A 21879-nucleotide genomic window follows, 5' to 3' on the forward strand; every position below is an offset into this window, starting at 1 on the left:
AAATGAATTTATCAGGTAAGTTCTTACATAAATTATGTTTTTTGCTTTGGTGTAATAGTTTTACCATAATCCGCAGAAAATGTTCTCTCTCTCTCTCTTCCAGGATTTTTTTGCAACATTATTAAATTCTCCTAGACATTTTACTAGTGGGTTTGTCCACAGCTTGACAATATATCTTTGAGGTTTACATTTTTTCTTCTCTTCTTTTTCATTGTAAGGTTGTTAAGCTGATTTTCCTGTTGATTCATATATGCACTTATACCACAATCTTCAACAAGCACTTCTTTCCCAGCCTCTCCCAATATTCCTTATTGATCAGAATTAGGGTTGCAACTAACGATTATTTTCATAATCGATTAATCGGCCGATTATTTTTTCGATTAATCGACTAATCGGATAAAAAGAGAATCAATAATAGTTTTCTATGTTTTAAATAAAATCCACATAATGAGTGTTACAAATATAAACTTACAGTTTTATAATTAAACAAAACAAAACCACAAACTGTTTCAAAAGAGGTAGAACTAGAAAGAGTTAGACTATCACTGTTAATAACATTCTGTTATTCACTCTTTCAGAAACTTTGCATTGAAATGCAAAAATCTCAACATGTCCACATGCTTCTGGTTAAGGCTGGTTCTCTGTTTGCAGCTATATTTCCTGCAGCAGAGAAAAGGCTGTTGGTCCGGGTCATAGCAGGTGGTGAGTGCCCTGGCCATTGGAATATAAAGGTGCCATTTAAATTCTATCTAGTCCGCAATAAAGGCGCAAGCTATGTAGGACTCTATGTTAGAGGGTACTCCCTCTTTATCTAAACCTATTAACTGTGTCTATTGTGAGGAGGTTTCGGTCAAACCGACTGCTCAATTCTTTTCCACATGCTTTGACAATATGGCTATATCTAAAAAGAATAAGATATTTAGTTCAACTGAGCCGTCCACCTCTGAGGGTTCTCCGTCCCGCGAGGTGCGTTCCCTACACTCATTTCCGATTGCACAGGCAGCTCCCCAGGGCACTACTAATCCTCCGGTGGGAAGGGCCCTTTGGCTGCCAGACTTAGCTGATCAGTTACAAACAGAGGTTTTTGCAGCCTTTAATGCCTTACCATGCCCTACTAAGTGCAAGCGAAAAGGTGCATTGCTATCCGTTCCAGGGAAGATTATCCACTGATGAGGACAACTCCGACTTGTTGGAGGACGTCATTTCTGGGTCTGAATCAGCTACTTCCAGGCCTCCATCTGCGGAGGAACCAGATTTTAAGTTTAAGATGAAGCATTTGCGATTTCTGCTGAAAGAAGTGCTTGCTATGTTGGAGGTTTCTGAGCCGAAATTGCCGGAGGAACCTTTGATCCCTAAGCTAGATAGGGTTTACAAGGACAGGGTAGTGCCTCAGGCCTTCCCAGGCCCCATTATGATGGCTAATATTAAGAATGAATGGGAGAAACTTGGTTCGTCCTTTACTCCCCTCTACTTCTTTTAAAAAGCTATTCCCCGTTCCGGACTCGCAGCTTGAGCTGTGGGGGGCCCTTCCTAAGGTTGATGTTGCTATCTCCATGCTCGCTAAGAGAACGACTATACCGCTAGAGGATAGCTCTTCGTCAAGGAACCCATGGATAAAAAGATGGAGTCCATGCTGCGGAAGATGTTCCAACTCACAGGGTTCGTTTTTCAACCAGCGGCGGCGGTCGCTGTGGTGTCTGTGGCGGCTACCTATTGGGGTGACGCTCTGTCAGCCATGGTCGAGGTGGAGACTCCCCTCGAGGAGATATAGGAACGAATTAAGGCCTTAAGGGTAGCACATTAGTTAATTTGTGATGCAAATATGCAGATTATTCGCCTGAATGCTAAGATATCAGGTTTTTCTGTTCTAGCCCGTAGGGCTCTGTGGTTGAAGTCGTGGTCTGCTGACATGACTTCCAAGTATCGATTGCTTTCCCTCCCGTTCAAGGGGAAAGTTCTGTTTGGTCCGGGCCTGGATTCCATCATATCTACAGTCACGGGTGGCAAGGTTGCTTTCTTTTCACAGGCTAAGAAGAATAAACCTAAGGGGTCTACTTTTCTCTCAGCACCAGCAGCCTGCCGCAAAGTCAGAGCAGTCCAAGGGATCTTGGAAGCCAGCTAATTCTTGGAACAAATCCAAGCAGAACAAGAAGCCCACTGAGACGAAATTGGCATAAAGGGGTGGGCCCCGATCTGTCCTTGGATCGCCTAGGGGACAGACTATCTTTTTTTGCGGAGGCCTGGATAAAGAGACATTCAGGACCCTTGGATTCTGGAGGTCGTAGCCCAAGGTTACAGGATGGGATTCAGGTCCCATCCGCCCAGAGGCAGGTTCCTCCTGTCAAATATATCAAGACCAGAGAAGAGAGACACCTTCCTAGGGTGTGTGAGGGATCTCTCATCTGAGTAATCGTCCTAGTCCCTCTGGCAGAAAGAGGTCTGGGGTATTATTCAAACCTTTTCGTGCTCCTAAAGGAGGAGGGCACATTTCGCCCAATTCTGGACCTAAAGTGCCTAAACAATTTTCTATCAGTCCCATCGTTCAAGATGGAGACGATCAGATCAATTTTGCCCCTAGTTCAAGAGGGGCAATTCATGACAACTATAGATCTGAATGTTATATGGGTGAGTAAGTAGAGCGCTGGAAATATGATATTCCAAACACCTCACTTAAAGAAAAGATCCTTCTGTCTTTTCAAATTGGTTATGAGTAGTGAGTGAGTAGTGAGGGCGCTAAAAGAAGCTAAAGGAATCTTAAACTAGATATAATGGTGAAAAAGTTATGATATATCTCACAAAAAGTGAGACCCAGATGATATTAATAACCTCAAAGGTACATATACAATACTGACCTGTGCTAAGTATATTGTGTACAGATGTATTATTTATAATGAAGTATAGGGCCAATAGTCTATGGATAATATAACTGAGGGTATTTATTAAACACATTTTTTAGGAATGTAATGTTTTTATTACTCAAAATTGAGCCAGTTATATGTCTCAAACCAATAACCAAGGGGTGTTGGTAAAAAAAAGTGCAAAGTGCTAAAAAGTGTAATCCACTACTATATCTAAACATTCACTCCGTGTGAGATATGTTATGTAATTATAATATACTAAAATTAATAATGAATCTTCAATTAGTGTACAAACTTAAAGGGACAGTCCAGGCCAAAATAAACTTTCATGATTCAGATAGAGAATGTAATTTTAAACAATTTTCTAATTTACTTTCATCACCAATTTTGCTTTGTTCTCTTGGTATTCTTAGTTGAAAGCTTAACCTAGGAGGTTCATATGCTAATTTCTTAGACCTTGAAGGCCACCTCTTTTCAGAATGCATTTTTACAGTTTTTCACCACTAGAGGGTGGTCACGTATTTCATATAGATAACACTGTGCTTGTGCACGTGAAGTTATCTGGGAGCAGGCACTGATTGGCTAAACTGCAAGTCTGTCAAAAGAACTGAAATAAAGGGGCAGTTTGCAGAGGCTTAGATACAAGATAATCACAGAGGTTAAAAGTATATTATTTTAACTGTGTTGGTTATGCAAAACTGGGGAATGGGTAATAAAGGGATTATTTATCTTTTAAAACAATAAAAATTCTGGTGTAGACTGTCCCTTTAAATTAATACAGTATGTGACCAGATCCTTATTGGATCGGAATATTAGCATCAAAACTAAAATCAGTGAATAAATAACTGTGATAAATACAAGCGAAATAAATCATTCATACATTTTATTATAACTGAACGCTCAAAGAGTTAAAAAAAAAAATATGCAAGGATTAAAAGATTTCATAAATTCCACATAAACTAGGGGAGACGTCCCCTAGTCTATATAGAATTTATGAAATCTTTTCAGATTCAGTTATTATAAAATGTATGTATGATTTATTTCACTCGTATTTATCACAGTTATTTATTCACTGATTTTAGTTTTGATGCTAATATTCCGATCCAATAAGGGTCTGGTCACATACTGTATTAATTTAAGTTTGTACACTAATTGAAGACTCATTAATTTTAGTATATTATTATTACATAACATATCTCACACGTAGTGGATGTTTAGATATAGTAGTGGATTACACTTTTTAGCACTTTGCACTTTTTTTTTTACTAACACCCCTTGGTTATTGGTTTGAGACATATAACTGGCTCAATTTTGAGTAATAAAAACATTACATTCCTAAAAAATGTGTTTAATAAATACCCTCCGTTATATTATCCATAGACTATTGCCCCTATACTTCATTATAAGTAATACATCTGTACACAATATACTAAGCACAGGTCAGTATTGTATATGTACCTTTGAGGTTATTAATATCATCTGGGTCTCACTTTTTGTGAGATATATCATAACTTTTTCACCATTATATCTAGTTTAAGATTCCTTTTAGCTTCTTTTAGCTCCCTCACTACTCCCTCACTACTCACTCACTACTCACTCACTACTCATAACTATAGATCTGAAGGATGCTTACCTTCATGTTCCAATCCACAAAGATCACTTCAGGTTCCTAAGATTTGCATTCAGTTTGTGGCCCTACTGTTTGGTCTGGCGATGGCCCCAAGGGTCTTTAAAAGGGTTCTGGGAGCTCTGCTTGCGGTAGCAAGAGCCGGGGGTATTGCAGTGGCTCCTTATATGGACGATATCCTGGTCTAGGCTCCGTCCTACATTCTTGAGGACGATCACTCGAGGGCTCTTCTCCTTCGGTCCCATTGGTTGAAGATAAACAAAGGAAAGAATTCCCTGGTCCCCAGCAACAGGGTTGAGTTCCTGGGTAGATTCTTCAGCCATGAAGATATTCTTGACAGATCAGAGACGTTACAAGATTGTGTCCAACTGTCTGGCCCTTCAGACCTCTTCAAGGACATCTGTGGCTAGGTGTATGGAGGTGATCGGGCTCATGTTATCCAGCATCCAGGTTCCAATTTTAAGGCCTCTTCAGCTGTGCATGTTGAGACAATGGAACGGCGATCATTCAGATATATACCAACCGATATCTCTGGACTACCAAATGAGGGAATCCCTCTCTTGGAGGACCCGCCCGGGGCAGTTGTCCCAGGGGACATCCTTCTTGAGACCATCCTGGGAAATTGTGACCATGGACGCAAGTCTATCAGGATGGGGAGCTGTTTGGGGTGCCAGAAAGGCACATGGCAGATGGACTCGAGAGGAATTGAGTTTACAATAAATATTCTGGAACTTCGGGCGATATTCAATGCTCTGAGAGCTTGGCCCCCTCTGGGGTCGTCCCGATTCATCAGATTTCAGTTTCACAACATTACCTCTGTGGCTTACATAAACCATCAGGGGGGAACGAGAAGCTCCCTAGCCATGAGGGAAGTATCTCGGATTCTGGAATGGGCAGAGACCTACCATCATTCGCTCTCAGCTATCCACATTCCGGGTGTGGACAACTGGAAGCGGACTTTCTAAGCAGACAATCGTTTCATCCAGGGGAATGGTCTCTCCATCCAGAGGTGTTCACGGAGATCTGCAACAGATGGGGGACGCCAGAGATAGACCTCATGGCGTCCAGACTCAACTGCAAGCTACGCAGATACGGGTTGCAGTCCAGGGATCCCCAGGTGGAGCTGATGGTTGCCTTAGCGGTGCCCTGGGAGTTCTACCTACTTTACATTTTTCCACCGTTGCCTCTTCTGCCTTGTGGAGTGGTCCGCATCAAGCAGGAGCAAGCTTCAGCTATTCTGATTGCTCTGTCATGGCCGCGGAGGATGTGGTTTGCCGATCTGGTGGAGATCTCATCATCTCCATGGAGGTTACCTTGTCGCAGAGATCTGCTGGTTCATTGTCCCTTTCTACACCAAAATCTTGATTCTCTGAGTCTGACTGCGTGGAGATTGAATATCTAGTCTTAGGCAAGAGAGGATTTTCGGAAACAGTGATTGATACACTCAGGCCAGGAAGCCGGTCACTCGGCGCATCTATATCATAAGGTGTGGAGGACCTACTTGTCCTGGTGTGAGGAACAGGGCTATCCCTGGTACAAGGTTAGGGTATCTAGGATTTTGGCGTTTCTCCAGGACGGTCTGGATAAGGGTCTTGCCGCCAGTTCCCTAAAGGGACAGATTTCAGCTTTATCTGTACTGTTACACAAGAAGCTTGCGGAGCTTCCTGACATTCAGTCCTTTGTTCAGGCTCTGGTTAGGATCAGACCTGTCTGTAGAAATTTGGCTCCTCCTTGGAGCTTGAACTTGGTTCTTAAGGTTCTGCAGAGGGCTCAGTTTGAGCCTATGCATGCGCTTGATATTAAGAGTCTTTCATAGAAAGTCCTATTCCTGCTTGCTATTGCATCGACACGCAGAGTCTGAGTTGGCGGCCTTGCAATGTGAGTCTCCTTACCTGGTTTTTCACGCTGATAAGGCTGTTCTTTGCACTGGATTGGAGTTTCTTCCAAGGGTGTGTCGAATCGTAGCATCAATCAGGAAATAGTAGTCCCTTCTTTGTGTCCTAACCCTTCTTCAAAGGAAAGGTTGCTTCATAATTTGGATGTAGTTCGGGCTTTGAAGTTTTATCTTCAGGCCACGAAGGAGTTCAGACAGACTTAGTCTGTTGTGTATTCGGGGAAGTGCAAGGGGCAGAGGGCCTCTGCCACTCCTCTATCCTTTTGGTTGAGGAGCATGATCCGTCTGGCCTTTGAGACAGTGGGACACAAGCCTCCTCAGAGGATTACGGGCCACTCAACTAGAGCTGTGCCTCTTCTTGGGCCTTTAAGAACGAGGCCTCTATGGAGCAGATTTGTAAGGCGGCAACTTGGTCTTCCTTACATACTTTAGCAAAATTTTATAAATTTAATGCCTTTGCTTCGGCGGAAGCAGTTTTTGGGAGAAAGGTTCTGCAGGCTGTGGTGCCCTCAGTTTAGGGTCCTCCTCCTTTTGCCCTCCCGTTTATTTAACTCAGTGTCCTCTAGAGCTTGGGTATTTGTTCCCACAAGTAATGAATGAAGCAGTGTACTCTCCTCCCATTAAGATGGAAAACATAAATTATGCTTACCTGATAATTTCATTTCCATCTGTGGGAGGAGAGTCCACTGCTCCCGCCCATTTCTCCGGTGGGTGGACCTTAACTTAATTTTATTCTTCGGGCACCATTTATACCCTGATATTTCTCCTACTGTTCATTGTTCCCTTGGCAGAATGACTGGGGGATGAGTGGAGTGGGGGAGGTATTTAAGCCTTTGGATGGGGTGTCTTTGCCTCCTCCTGGTGGCCAGGTTCTAAATTGCCGCAAGTAATGAATGAAGCAGTGGACTCTCCTCCTACAGATGGAAATTAAATTATCAGGTAAGCATAATTTGTTTTATTCAGTCCTTCCCTCTACTCTTTGGTATCTAATTGCATAGGAGCAGGGCCTGTCAGTCACCCCAAACAAGCGAGTTTGAGGTGAATTTTTCTACAACCTAAGATAAGATGCAGATACTGCTTCTGAAATTTTTTGTTGTAGACTCACTCTTGCAAGCCTGAACTTCAAGTTCTCAGAAGCTGCAAATTCATCTTAATGAATTTTACCATACGTGTACATTTTTCAAGCCCAACATACACAAACACACCCACACACAAGTTACTGTACACAGTGTATATGAAAAGTTGTATTGCCCATCAGCCCCAGTAATACCCATTAGGCTGTGGGTTCCACTGCTTTCACCAACTTTTATGAATGTTGACCTTCACACTCTGCTTCCATATGTTTCGGGGGGTGGGGGGGCTTCCATATGTTTCGGGGGGTGGGGGGGTCTACTACCATTCTAGCCATTATGCCACCACATATGGTCCCTACTATGAAGCACAAGTTGGGCAGCAAAATATTAAAATAAGCACATCAAGAAAAAATTGTCATTCACCAAAATTGACCCCCACATGAGTGCCCTTAGGCGGACGCCTTGTCTGCCTCTATTGTAGCCCAGGCCCTTCCACGAGAACATAGCAAATTTGACAATGGAAGTAAATTGCTTGCTCTGTTTGAAACATAAATATTTGATTTTTACTTTACTGTCCCTTTTTAAATAAGTTGGATACAGTAAAGCTATCCCCTTTTTCTCTGTTGCCGCCTTGAATATTTTGTAAATAATTTTCTTTCAACAGTATAGCCCTCTTGCTTAAAAGGATACTGAACCCAATTTTTTTATTAAATTATTCAGATAGAGCATGGAATTTTAGGCAACTTTCTATTTTACTCCTATTATCAATATTTCTTCATTCTCTTAAGATCTTTATTTAAAAAAGCAGGAATAAAAGTTTAGGAGCCAGCCTATTTTTGGTTCAGCACCCTGGATAGTGCTTGCTTATTGGTGGCTACATTTACCCACCAATCAGCAAGCAGTACCCAGGTGCTGAACCTAAAATGGGTCGACTCCTAAGCAAGCTTTCATTCCTGCTTATCAAAAAAAGATACCAAGAGAATGAAGAAAAATTGATATTAGGAGTAAATCAGAAAGTTGCTTAAAATCACACGCTCTATCCGAATCGTGAAATAAAAAATTTGGGTTTAGTATCATTTTAAAGATTCTATGGACAGAACATTGGAGACTTTTCATAAAAAGGCTTTTCTTCTAATGGGTTATTTGTTTAAGCCAGCTATGAGTATTGCTTGTGTAGCTGCAGCTTCTACTGTCTGGTGCGATAATGTATCTGATCAGATTTCAGATGATCGAATGGATCAAGAGTTTCACTGTCGTTGGAAGCTTATTAGGTCAGCAAATGCTTGATAGCTACATTTAGACACTAACCAGCAAGCGCTACCCAGGTACTGAACCAAAGATGTGCTGTTTCGTAAAGCCTACATTCCTGCTTTTTCAAAGAAAGATACCAAAAGAATGAAGAAAAATTGATAATAGGAATAAATTAGCAAATTAATTAAAATTGCATGATGTATCTGAATCATGAAAGAAAAAATTGGGTTCAGTATCCCTTTAGGAGATCAGTGTATTACTTATGGAAAGTGGTTTTAGGTGTAAACTGAAAACTAATAAGACCCCCGCATATTCCACCATAATCTGTAGCAATAAATACATGGGCAAGAGAGCACATAATACAATACATTTAGATTATTTTACTTTAATTGTATTGCTAACGGACTTGCCAGTACATACTGATACAAAAGAGGGGTCCTGCCAAAAAAAGCTTAGTCTAAATCCAAGTTATATTTATATATTTTTTTGGGTTGTGGTGAAAATTGTACAATTGGATATTTATTACTATAGTGGTTTAGATACACTGATGCAGACATGGTTATGTTGATATTTTTTCTCTTGAAGGTCTTAAATGGAATACTTATTTTAACCCCATCCTTCTTCTTTTTTTTTTTTCTTCTTCAGACTTTGGTTTACTTTGGATAGCCTGTTACAGTACCACAGTGGTTATAGTTGTACATTTTACAAAAAGATACATGGTCTTATTTCCTAATTTTTTCAATTTCACGATTTAATCTTTTTCTAGCCTTACTAAGTGTAGACATTTTATTCAACAGCAGTGAGTGGAAGAACATCTGCTATCTCAAACACTCCTACTCACAGCATTGCGACTTCCATATCCCAACCTCAGACACCAACGCCAAGCCCCATCGTATCTCCTTCAGCCATGCTACCAATCTATCCTTCCATAGATATTGATGCACAGGTAAGAGCAAAAATGTTAATCATAACCTATGTTTTACTACCTTTTGCAAAAAAAAAAAAAAAAAAAATGTTAAGCCAACATGTATTTTCTCATAGTTACTGTATTTATCAGTGGGAAAGTATGTTTTATATAAAAAAAATTTAAAAAATGAAAATGCTCAATTACAGTATTTTTCGATTTCTTTCACAAGGTGGTGAGAGTTCACAATCCATTACTCCTTGGGTTCAACTCCTGGCCACAAAGATTCCTAGAATGTCCAAGAGCACTTCGTCCCTCCCTCCTTACTGGTTTGCCAGTCATAACTTTGCCTCCCAGGTGGAAGGTAAAGAATTTAGCTTCTCTAGATTCTTAGTTTCGAGTCCTCAGACTGATTTGAGGCCAATTTCTCTTGTAATATGTATCGAGTCCACGGATTCATCCATTACTTGTGGGATATTCTCCTCCCCAACAGGAAGTGGCAAAGAGAGCACCCACAGCAGAGCTGCCTATATAGCTCCCCCCTTAACTCCACCCCCAGTCATTCTCTTTGCCTACTCTAACTGCTAGGAAATGGTAATGAGTGTGGTGACAAAAATGTTTTTTATTTTCTCAAGCAAAAGTTTATTTTAAATAGTACCGGTGTGTACTATTTACTCTTTGGCAGAAAAGGGATGAAGATTTCTACAAGGAGGTTTATGATCTTAGCACTTTGTAACTAAGATCCACTGCTGTTCTCACAAGGGCTGAAGAGTACAGGAAAAACTTCGGTTGGGGGAACAGTTTGCATGCTAAGCTGCATATGAGGTATGTTCAGGCTATATTTTTCTATACAGACTGTGTTAATTCTAGAAAAGGCTGGTAATATTCCCATAAGGGAAGGGTAAGCTGTATTTCATTTGATTTACTTTGATTAAAGTCATAGAAGTTTCAGCTTACTTGAAGGGCTTGTTTGTTTGTTACTGGTGACACCATTTTTAAAAGATAAAAATGTTTTTATTTTTCAAAAGGAAAGCATTTTAAACGTTTTTTGCAAGGGACTGAGGGGTCATTGTGGCTTGTGTTTGGGTTTTTTAACTCACATAATTATTTAGAAAACACTCAGGTGTTTTCTTTTACTAGGCCTCAAAAAATGAGTGAGGTGGGAGGGGCCTATTTTTGGCCTCAGTTGTGCAGTTTTCTTTTTTTCTGAGTCATCCAACTGCTTCTCCAGGGGTTCCTGCTGTGTTTGAGGGTTGTAAAGGCGTTTTTTTTTCCCTACTAATCGTTCTGAAGGGCAGGTAGGAGCCACAGCAAAGCTGTGGCAGGGTGCTGAAAGTCTTTTTTACTGGTTTTGATGTTTTTTCAATCCGGTTTTGCCATTAATGGGTCAATTGGTTATTTGCATAGTTGTGCAAAGTTACTAAGGCTGTAGGATGCTGCTGTAAAAATGTCATTAAGTTTATTGCTTTTTTACACTGTTTTGCAGAACTTGTGCAGCTTTTTTTTCTCTTAAAGGCACAGTACCGTTTTATTTCTAAGTGTTTTTTTACTTTGATTAAAGTGTTTTCCAAGCTTGCTTGTTGCATTGCTAGCCTGTTTAACATGTCTGATACCAAGGAAAATCCTTGTTCAATATGTTGGAAGTCATTGTGGAACCCCCTCTTAGAATGTGTCCCAAATGTACTGATATGCCTATAAATTATTAGGATCATATGTTAGCATTTAAAAATAGAGCTTTAAATGATTCTGTCAGATGCAAATGAGGGTTCGCCTTCTAGCTCTCCACAAGTGTCACAACCAGTAACGCCCACGCAAGTGACGCAAGGTACCTCTAGTGCGACAGGTTCATTTACTTTGCATGACATGGCCACAGTTATGAATACAACCCTCAGAGGTTTTATCCAAACTGCCTGGTTTACAAGGAAAGCAGGATAGTTCTGGGTTAAGGAAAAATGCTGAGCTATCTCACGCTTTAGTAGCCGTATCTGATATGACCTCACAATGCTCTGAAGGGGTGAGGGATTTGTTATCTGAGGGAGAGATTTCTGATTCAGGAAAGACGCTTCCTCAGACAGATTCTGATATGACGGCTTTTAATTTTAAACTTGAACACCTCCGTTTATTGCTTAAGGAGGTATTAGCAACTCTGGATGATTGTGACCCTATAGTAGTTCCAGAGAAATTGTGTAAAATGGATAAGTATTTAGAGGTTACTGTTTACACTGATGTTTTTCCAGTCCCTAAGAGGATTGTAAATATTATTGCTAAGGAGTGGGATAAACCAGGTATTCCGTTCTCTCCCCCTCCTGTTTTTAAGAAAATGTTTCCTATATCTGACACCTTGCGGGACTCATGGCAGACTGTTCCTACGGTGAAGGGAGCTATTTCTACTCTAAGCGTATACAACTATACCTATTGAGGACAGTTGTGCTTTCAAAGATCCTATGGATAAAAAATTAGAGGGTCTTCTGAAGAAAATATTTGTTCATCAAGGTTTTTCTCTTCAACCTATTGCTTGCATCGTTCCTGTAACTACTGCAGCTGCTTTCTGGTTTGAGGCTCTAGAAGAGGCTCTTCAGATGGAGACTCCTTTAGAAGAGATTTTGGATAGAATTAAGGCTCTTAAATTGGCTAATTCTTTTATTACAGATGCCGCATTTCAACTGGCTAAATTAGTGGCAAAAAGTTCAGGTCTTGCCATTTTAGCACGCAGGGCGTTATGGCTTAAGTCCTGGTCTGCTGATGTGTCATCTAAATCTAAGCTTTTGAACATCTCTTTCAAAGGAAAGACCCTTTTTGGGCCTGAACTGAAAGAGATTATTTTAGACATCACTGGAGGGGAAGGGTCATGCCCTTCCTCAGGATAGATCAATTAAGACAAGGGCTAAGCAAAATAATTTACGTTCCTTTCTGTACTTTTAAAGTGGTCCCGTTTCAACTGCCTCTACTTCAAAGCAGGAGGGAAATTTTGCACAATCCAAGTCAGTCTGGAGACCTAACCAGACTTGGAACTAGGGTAAACAGCCCAAGAAGTCCGCTGCTGCCACCAAGACAGCATGAAGGGGTTGCCCCCGATCCAGGACCAGATCTAGTAGGGGGCAGACTCTCTCTCTTTGCTCAGGCTTGGGCAAGAGATTTTCACGATCCCTGGGTTTTAAAAATTGTGTCCCAGGGATATTTTCTGGAATTCAAGAACTCCCTTCCAAGGGGGAGATTTCACATTTCTCGATTGTCTGCAAACCATACAAAGAGAGAGGCGTTCTTACGCTGTGTAGAAGACCTATATACCATGGGGGTGATCCGCCCAGTCTCAAGAGAGGAGCAGGGGCTAGGATTTTACTCAAACCTGTTTGCGGTTCCCAAAAAAGAGGGAATTTTCAGACCAATCTTGGATCTCAAGATTCCAAACAAGTTCCTCAAAGTTCCATCTTTCAAGATGGAGACCATTCGGACTATTCTTCCTCTGATCCAGGAATGTCAATATATGACTACCTTGGATTTAAAGGATGCTTATCTACACATCCCTATTCACAGAGATCATCATTAATTTCTCAGATTTGCCTTTCTAAACAGGCATTACCAGTTTGTGGCCCTTCCCTTCGGGTTGGCCACAGCTCCCAGAATTTTCACCAAGGTGCTAGGGTCCCTTCTGGCGGTTCTTCGTCCACGGGGCATAGCAGTGGCGCCTTATCTGGATGACATCTTAATTCAGGTGTCAACTTTGCAGCTGGCCAAATCTCATACGGACACCGTGTTGGCTTTTCTGAGATCTCACGGGTGGAATGTGAACATAAGGGAGAGTTCTCTCTTCCCTCAAACAAAAGTTTCCTTCTAGGAACTCTGATAGACTCGGTGGAAATGAGAATTTTTCTGACGGAGGTCAGAAAATCGAAGATCTTAACCACTTGCCGAGCTCTTCATTCCATTCCTCGGCCTTCAGTGGCTCAGTGTATGGAGGTAATCGGTCTCATGGTAGCGGCAATGGACATAGTTCCTTTTGCCCGCCTACATCTCAGACCACTGCAACTAAGCATGCTCAAACAGTGGAATGGGGATTATGCAGATTTTTCTCCTCAACTGCATCTGGACCAGGAGACCAGAGATTCTCTTCTCTGGTGGTTGTCTCAGGATTGGTTGTCTCAGGACCACCTATCTCAGGGAATGTGTTTCCACAGGCCAGAGTGGTTCATAGTAACGTCAGATGCCAGCCTGTTAGTATGGGGTGCAATCTGGAACTCCCTGATAGCTCAGGGTTCATGGTCTCGGGAGGAATCGATTCTTCCGATAAACATTCTGGAACTGAGAGCGATTTTCAATACGTTTCAGGCGTGGCCTCAGCTTGCTGCGGCCAAATTCATCAGGTTTCAGTCGGACAACATCACGACTGTAGCTTATATCAATCATCAGGGAGGAACAAGGAGTTCTCTAGCGATGATGGAAGTTACCAAAATAATTAGATGGGCAGAGGATCACTCTTGCTATCTATCAGCGATCCACATACCAGGAGTAGAGAACTGGGAGGCGGATTTCCTGAGTCGTCAGACTTTTCATCCGGGGGAGTGGGAACTTCATCCGGAGGTGTTTGCCCAGCTAATTCAGCTATGGGGCACGCCAGATTTGGATCTGATGGCATCCTGTCAGAATGCCAAACTTCCTCGTTACGGGTCCAGGTCTCGGGATACCAAGGCGGTGCTGATAGATGTTCTAGCAGTGCCTTGGGTTTTCAATCTGGCTTATGTATTCCCACCGTTTCCTCTCCTCCCACGTCTGGTTGCCAGAATCAAGCAGGAGAGAGCTTCGGTGATCCTGATAGTTCCTGCGTGGCCACGCAGGACTTGGTATGCAGACCTAGTGGACATGTCCTCGGTTCCACCGTGGACTCTGCCAATGAGGCGGGATCTTCTAATCCGGGGTCCATTCTCGCTTCCAAATCTAATTTATCTGCGTCTGACTGCTTGGAAATTGAACGCTTGATTTTAGCAAAGCGTGGTTTATCTGAGTCAGTCATTGATACCCTGATTCAGGCTAGAAAGCCTGTTTCCAGGAAGATCTATCATAAGATTTGGAGCAAATATCTTTATTGGTGTGAATCCAAAGGTTACTCTTGGAGTAAGGTTAGGATTCCTAGAGTTTTGTCTTTTCTCCAAGAGGGTTTGAAGAAGGGATTATCGGCTAGTTTTCTAAAGGGACAAATCTCTGCTTTGTCTTTTTTACTACACAAACGTCTGACAGATGTCCCAGACCTTCGAGCATTTAGTCAGGCTTTGGTTAGAATTAAGCCTGTATTTAAATCGGTTGCTCCGCCTTGGAGCTTAAATTTAGTTCTTCAAGGGGTTCCTTTTGAATCCATGCATTAACATAGATATTAAGCTTTTATCTTGGAAAGTTTTGTTTCTATTAAGAATATCAATCAAGAGATTGTTGTTCCTTCTTTGTGTCTTAATCCTTCATCAAAAAAGGAACGTTTATTGCACAATCTTGATGTGGTTCGTGCTTTAAAATTATACTTACAAGCAACTGAAGATTTCTCCAACATAGGTGTGTCCGGTCCACGGCGTCATCCTTACTTGTGGGATATTCTCTTCCCCAACAGGAAATGGCAAAGAGCCCAGCAAAGCTGGTCACATGATCCCTCCTAGGCTCCGCCTACCCCAGTCATTCTCTTTGCCGTTGTACAGGCAACATCTCCACGGAGATGGCTTAGAGTTTTTTAGTGTTTAACTGTAGTTTTTATTATTCAATCAAGAGTTTGTTATTTTAAAATAGTGCTGGTATGTACTATTTACTCAGAAACAGAAAAGAGATGAAGATTTCTGTTTGTATGAGGAAAATGATTTTAGCAACCGTCACTAAAATCCATGGCTGTTCCACACAGGACTGTTGAGAGCAATTAACTTCAGTTGGGGGGAACAGTGAGCAGTCTCTTGCTGCTTGAGGTATGACACATTCTAACAAGACGATGTAATGCTGGAAGCTGTCATTTTCCCTATGGGATCCGGTAAGCCATGTTTATTACGATCGTAAATAAGGGCTTCAAAAAGGGCTTATTAAGACTGTAGACTCTTTCTGGGCTAAATCGATTCATTATTAACACATATTTAGCCTTGAGGAATCATTTTATCTGGGTATTTTGATATATAATATCGGCAGGCACTGTTTTAGACACCTTATTCTTTAGGGGCTTTCCCAAAGCATAGGCAGAGCCTCATTTTCGCGCCGGTGTTGCGCACTTGTTTTTGAGAGGCATGGCATGCAGTCGCATGTGAGAGGAGCTCTGATACTTAGAAAAGTGGGAGTGATTCATCCTGTTCCATTAAGAGAACAAGGGATGGGATTCTACTCCAATCTGTTCATAGTTCCCAAAAAAGAGGGAACGTTCAGACCAATCTTAGATCTCAAGATCTTAAACAAGTTTCTCAAGGTTCCATCGTTCAAGATGGAAACCATTCGAACTATTCTTCCTTCCATCCAGGAAGGTCAATTCATGACCACGGTGGATTTAAAGGATGCGTATCTACATATTCCTATCCACAAGGAACATCATCGGTTCCTGAGGTTCGCATTCCTGGACAAACATTACCAGTTCGTGGCGCTTCCTTTCGGATTAGCCACTGCTCCAAGGATTTTCACAAAGGTACTAGGGTCCCTTCTAGCTGTGCTAAGACCAAGGGGCATTGCTGTAGTACCTTACTTGGACGACATTCTAATTCAAGCGTCGTCCCTTCCTCAAGCAAAGGCTCACACGGACATTGTCCTGGCCTTTCTCAGATCTCACGGATGGAAAGTGAACGTGGAAAAGAGTTCTCTATCTCCGTCAACAAGGGTTCCCTTCTTGGGAACAATAATAGACTCCTTAGAAATGAGGATTTTTCTGACAGAGGCCAGAAAAACAAAACTTCTAGACTCTTGTCGGATACTTCATTCCGTTCCTCTTCCTTCCATAGCTCAGTGCATGGAAGTGATCGGGTTGATGGTAGCGGCAATGGACATAGTTCCTTTTGCGCGCATTCATCTAAGACCGTTACAACTGTGCATGCTCAGTCAGTGGAATGGGGACTATACAGACTTGTCTCCGAAGATACAAGTAAATCAGAGGACCAGAGACTCACTCCGTTGGTGGCTGTCCCTGGACAACCTGTCACGAGGGATGACATTCCGCAGACCAGAGTGGGTCATTGTCACGACCGACGCCAGTCTGATGGGCTGGGGCGCGGTCTGGGGATCCCTGAAAGCTCAGGGTCTTTGGTCTCGGGAAGAATCTCTGTTACCGATAAATATTCTGGAACTGAGAGCGATATTCAATGCTCTCAAGGCTTGGCCTCAGCTAGCGAGGGCCAAGTTCATACGGTTTCAATCAGACAACATGACAACTGTTGCGTACATCAACCATCAGGGGGGAACAAGGAGTTCCCTGGCGATGGAAGAAGTGACCAAAATCATTCTATGGGCGGAGTCTCACTCCTGCCACCTGTCTGCTATCCACATCCCAGGAGTGGAAAATTGGGAAGCGGATTTTCTGAGTCGTCAGACATTGCATCCGGGGGAGTGGGAACTCCATCCGGAAATCTTTGCCCAAGTCACTCAGCTGTGGGGCATTCCAGACATGGATCTGATGGCCTCTCGTCAGAACTGCAAAGTTCCTTGCTACGGGTCCAGATCCAGGGATCCCAAGGCGGCTCTAGTGGATGCACTAGTAGCACCTTGGACCTTCAAACTAGCTTATGTGTTCCCGCCGTTTCCTCTCATCCCCAGGCTGGTAGCCAGGATCAATCAGGAGAGGGCGTCGGTGATCTTGATAGCTCCTGCGTGGCCACGCAGGACTTGGTATGCAGATCTGGTGAATATGTCATCGGCTCCACCTTGGAAGCTACCTTTGAGACGAGACCTTCTTGTTCAGGGTCCGTTCGAACATCCGAATCTGGTTTCACTCCAGCTGACTGCTTGGAGATTGAACGCTTGATCTTATCGAAGCGAGGGTTCTCAGATTCTGTTATCGATACTCTTGTTCAGGCCAGAAAGCCTGTAACTAGAAAGATTTACCACAAAATTTGGAAAAAATATATCTGTTGGTGTGAATCTAAAGGATTCCCTTGGGACAAGGTTAAGATTCCTAGGATTCTATCCTTCCTTCAAGAAGGATTGGAAAAAGGATTATCTGCAAGTTCCCTGAAGGGACAGATTTCTGCCTTGTCTGTGTTACTTCACAAAAAGCTGGCCGCTGTGCCAGATGTTCAAGCCTTTGTTCAGGCTCTGGTTAGAATTAAGCCTGTTTACAAACCTTTGACTCCTCCTTGGAGTCTCAATTTAGTTCTTTCAGTTCTTCAGGGGGTTCCGTTTGAACCCTTACATTCCGTTGATATTAAGTTATTATCTTGGAAAGTTTTGTTTTTAGTTGCAATTTCTTCTGCTAGAAGAGTTTCAGAATTATCTGCTCTGCAGTGTTCTCCTCCTTATCTGGTGTTCCATGCAGATAAGGTGGTTTTACGTACTAAACCTGGTTTTCTTCCAAAAGTTGTTTCTAACAAAAACATTAACCAGGAGATTATCGTACCTTCTCTGTGTCCGAAACCAGTTTCAAAGAAGGAACGTTTGTTGCACAATTTGGATGTTGTTCGCGCTCTAAAATTCTATTTAGATGCTACAAAGGATTTTAGACAAACATCTTCCTTGTTTGTTGTTTATTCCGGTAAAAGGAGAGGTCAAAAAGCAACTTCTACCTCTCTCTCTTTTTGGATTAAAAGCATCATCAGATTGGCTTACGAGACTGCCGGGCGGCAGCCTCCCGAAAGAATCACAGCTCATTCCACTAGGGCTGTGGCTTCCACATGGGCCTTCAAGAACGAGGCTTCTGTTGATCAGATATGTAGGGCAGCGACTTGGTCTTCACTGCACACTTTTACCAAATTTTACAAGTTTGATACTTTTGCTTCTTCTGAGGCTATTTTTGGGAGAAAGGTTTTGCAAGCCGTGGTGCCTTCCATTTAGGTGACCTGATTTGCTCCCTCCCTTCATCCGTGTCCTAAAGCTTTGGTATTGGTTCCCACAAGTAAGGATGACGCCGTGGACCGGACACACCTATGTTGGAGAAAACAGAATTTATGTTTACCTGATAAATTACTTTCTCCAACGGTGTGTCCGGTCCACGGCCCGCCCTGGTTTTTTAATCAGGTCTGATAATTTATTTTCTTTAACTACAGTCACCACGGTACCATATGGTTTCTCCTATGCAAATATTCCTCCTTAACGTCGGTCGAATGACTGGGGTAGGCGGAGCCTAGGAGGGATCATGTGACCAGCTTTGCTGGGCTCTTTGCCATTTCCTGTTGGGGAAGAGAATATCCCACAAGTAAGGATGACGCCGTGGACCGGACACACCGTTGGAGAAAGTAATTTATCAGGTAAACATAAATTCTGTTTTCCGTCAGACATCTTCATTGTTTGTTGTTTATTCTGGTAAACGGAAAGGTCAAAGGGCTACGGCTACCTCTTTCTTTTTGGCTGAGAAGCATCATCCGTTTGGCTTATGAGACTGCTGGACAGCAGCCTCCTGAAAGAATTACTGCTCATTCTACTAGAGCTGTGGCTTCTACATGGGCTTTTAAAAATGACGCGTCTGTTGAACAGATTTGTAAGGCGGTGACTTGGTCTTCGCTTCATACTTTTTCCAAATTTTCCTAATTTGATACTTTTGCTTCTTCAGAGGCTATTTTTGGGAGAAAGATTCTTCAAGCAGTGATGCCTTCTGTTTAAAGGTCCCTGTCTTGTCCCTCCCTTCATCCGTGTCCTAAAGCTTTGGTATTGGTATCCCACAAGTAATGGATGAATCCGTGGACTCAATACATCTTACAAGAGAAAACATAATTTATGCTTACCTGATAAATTAATTTATCTTGTGATGTATCGAGTCCACGGCCCGCCCTGTTTTTTTCTAAGACAGGCATTTGTATTTTTTGAAACTTTCAGTCACCACTGCACCCTATGGTTTCTCCTTTTTCTTCCTAGCCTTCGGTCGAATGACTGGGGGGTGGGGTTAAGGGGGGAGCTATATAGGCAGCTCTGCTGTGGGTGCTCTCTTTGCCACTTCCTGTTGGGAAGGAGAATATCCCACAAGTAATGGATGAATCCGTGGACTCGATACATCACAAGAGAAATTAATTTATCAGGTAAGCATAAATTATGTTTTTTCTCCCTCAGAGAGCTGCTACTATGAGCCAGAGTGGAAATAGTAGTATTGGGTTGTGGCATAATTACTCCCCTTGAAGGAGTTAGTCACAAGCCTGCCGTTGGTGTCGCAGGGATCAGACGCTTAGCCTCCTCCTATTGGGTCATTGATATGACCCAATGTGATGTGCTCCATGATGGATGGGCTTTCTACTGAAAGCAGTCATTTCTGCAGCTGGTAAGCACAGTAGAATGGATGCAGTTCAAGTAAGTATGAATTCACATATTGAACTCATATAGCACAAAGGCTATTAGTAGGTACATTTGTTATGATACATTTACCCACTAATCAGGAAGCAGTACCCTGGTGCCGAACCTAAAATGGACTGGCTCCTAAGCTTTCATTCCTGCTTTTCAAATAAAGATACCAAGAAAACGAAGAAAATTGATAATAGGAGTAAATTCGAAAGTTGCTTAAAATCGCATGCTCTATCTTAAACATGAAAGAAAAAATGTGGGTTTAGTATTTCTTTATAGACCCTATGAACAGAAAATTGGAGACTTTTCACAAAAAGGCTTTACTTCTAGCGGGTTATTTGTTTAAGCCAGCTATGAGTATTGCTTGTGTAGCTGCAGCTTCTACTCTCTGGTGCGATAATTAATCTGATCAGATTTCAGATGATTGAATGGATCAAGAGTTTCACTGTCATTTAAAGCCTATTAGGTCAGCAAATGCTTTCATCTGTGATGTTATTGTTAAATTTATTAGATTCAATGCTAAAAATATGGCATTATCAGCTTTAAACAGAAGAGCTTTGTGGATCAAATCATGGTATACTGAAGGGAAAGAACGAAATTACTACTCACTTTCTTTCCTTTCATTAATCTAGGAACCAAAGGTTGTTGTCCTCTTCCCAAAAGGAGGATTCTTCCAGATCTTCTTGGAAGTCTAACCTTTTTGGAATTGGAACAAGGCTAAACAGACAAAAAAAAGCCTTCTTCCTTTACCAAGGCTGTACGAAGGTACAGCATCCAATCCAGATTCTCTTCTGGAAGAGGCATATTGCGCCATTTTCAGAAGGCCTCCTCGCAATCTGTACATGATACTTGGGTACCATCCACAAAGACCACCACCAGTTCCTTAGATTTGCCTATAAGGACAATTTTTTTCAGTTTGATGCTCTCTAGCTTGGTCTTGCTACTGCTTCCAGAATTTTTACAAAAGTTTGATGACACTTTTGTCTTTAATTAGAGCGCAGGGTATTTCGGTGGCATCATACCTTGACATATCTTGGTACAGGCTCCGTCTTTAACTTTAGCAGTATCTCATACCAACAAGGTTTTGTTGTTTCTTTGCAATCATGGTGGGAGAATCAACTTTACAAAGAGTTCTTTCTCCTCAAACCAAAGTCTCCTTTTCTAGGAGTCCTTATAGGCTCTTTAACAAGCTTGTCCTACCTGGTCTGTGATCACCAGAGATGCAAGTCTTTTAGGTTGGGGAGCTGTCTGGGTATCTCTGACAGCACAAGGAGTTTGGAAATCTTGGGAGGGGAGGTTACCAATCAATGTTTTGGTACATTGTACACTCTTAAGGTCCCTCCAAGCTTGGCCTCTATTGAAGAGGGAGCCTTATCTCCATTTTCACTGACAATGTTACAGCAGTAGCTTGTCAATCATCAAGGGGGAACTCTCAATTCCCTAGCCATGATAAAGTATCTCAAAGCCTCTCTTGGGCAGAAACTAATTCCTGCCTCATTACTGTAGTAATGTAGACACCTGGGAGGCAGACTACCTCAGTCATCAGAATACATCTTGGTGGAGAGGCCACTCTCCTGGATGTAGGACTATCTGATTTTAAAAAAACTGAAGCCCACCAGAAATAGATCTGTTGTCCTCTCGATTGAACAACAAGCTTCTCAGGTACCTTGCGAGGTCCAGGGATCCTCAGGCTGAGGTATTGACTTCTCTAGCGGTTTCTTGGTCTTTCCAGCCTGCTTTATATATTTCCCCCCTCTGACCCTACTCTCCAGAGTGATTTCCAAGATAAAATTGGAATAGTCATTTGTAATCCTAATAGTCCCAGCATGACCCCACATAATTTGGTATGCGGA

General features: G+C 42.2%; 1 protein-coding gene across 4 annotated transcripts in view; it reads left to right on the forward strand.

Moving 5' to 3' along the window:
- The window catches only part of ANKRD17 (ankyrin repeat domain 17), a 584488-nt gene that overhangs the window by 253825 nt on the left and 308784 nt on the right, over nucleotides 1-21879 (forward strand). For 3 of the 4 annotated variants that reach the window (XM_053703322.1, XM_053703327.1, XM_053703326.1), the window contains one exon: nucleotides 9501-9649. In XM_053703322.1, coding sequence (XP_053559297.1) covers nucleotides 9501-9649 — 149 coding nt within the window. The remainder of the gene's footprint in view (nucleotides 1-9500; nucleotides 9650-21879) is intronic. The other variant, XM_053703325.1, reaches the window with a different exon arrangement.

Source organism: Bombina bombina, chromosome 2 (assembly GCF_027579735.1).
Source record: "Bombina bombina isolate aBomBom1 chromosome 2, aBomBom1.pri, whole genome shotgun sequence".
Classification (NCBI taxonomy): Eukaryota; Metazoa; Chordata; class Amphibia; order Anura; family Bombinatoridae; genus Bombina; species Bombina bombina.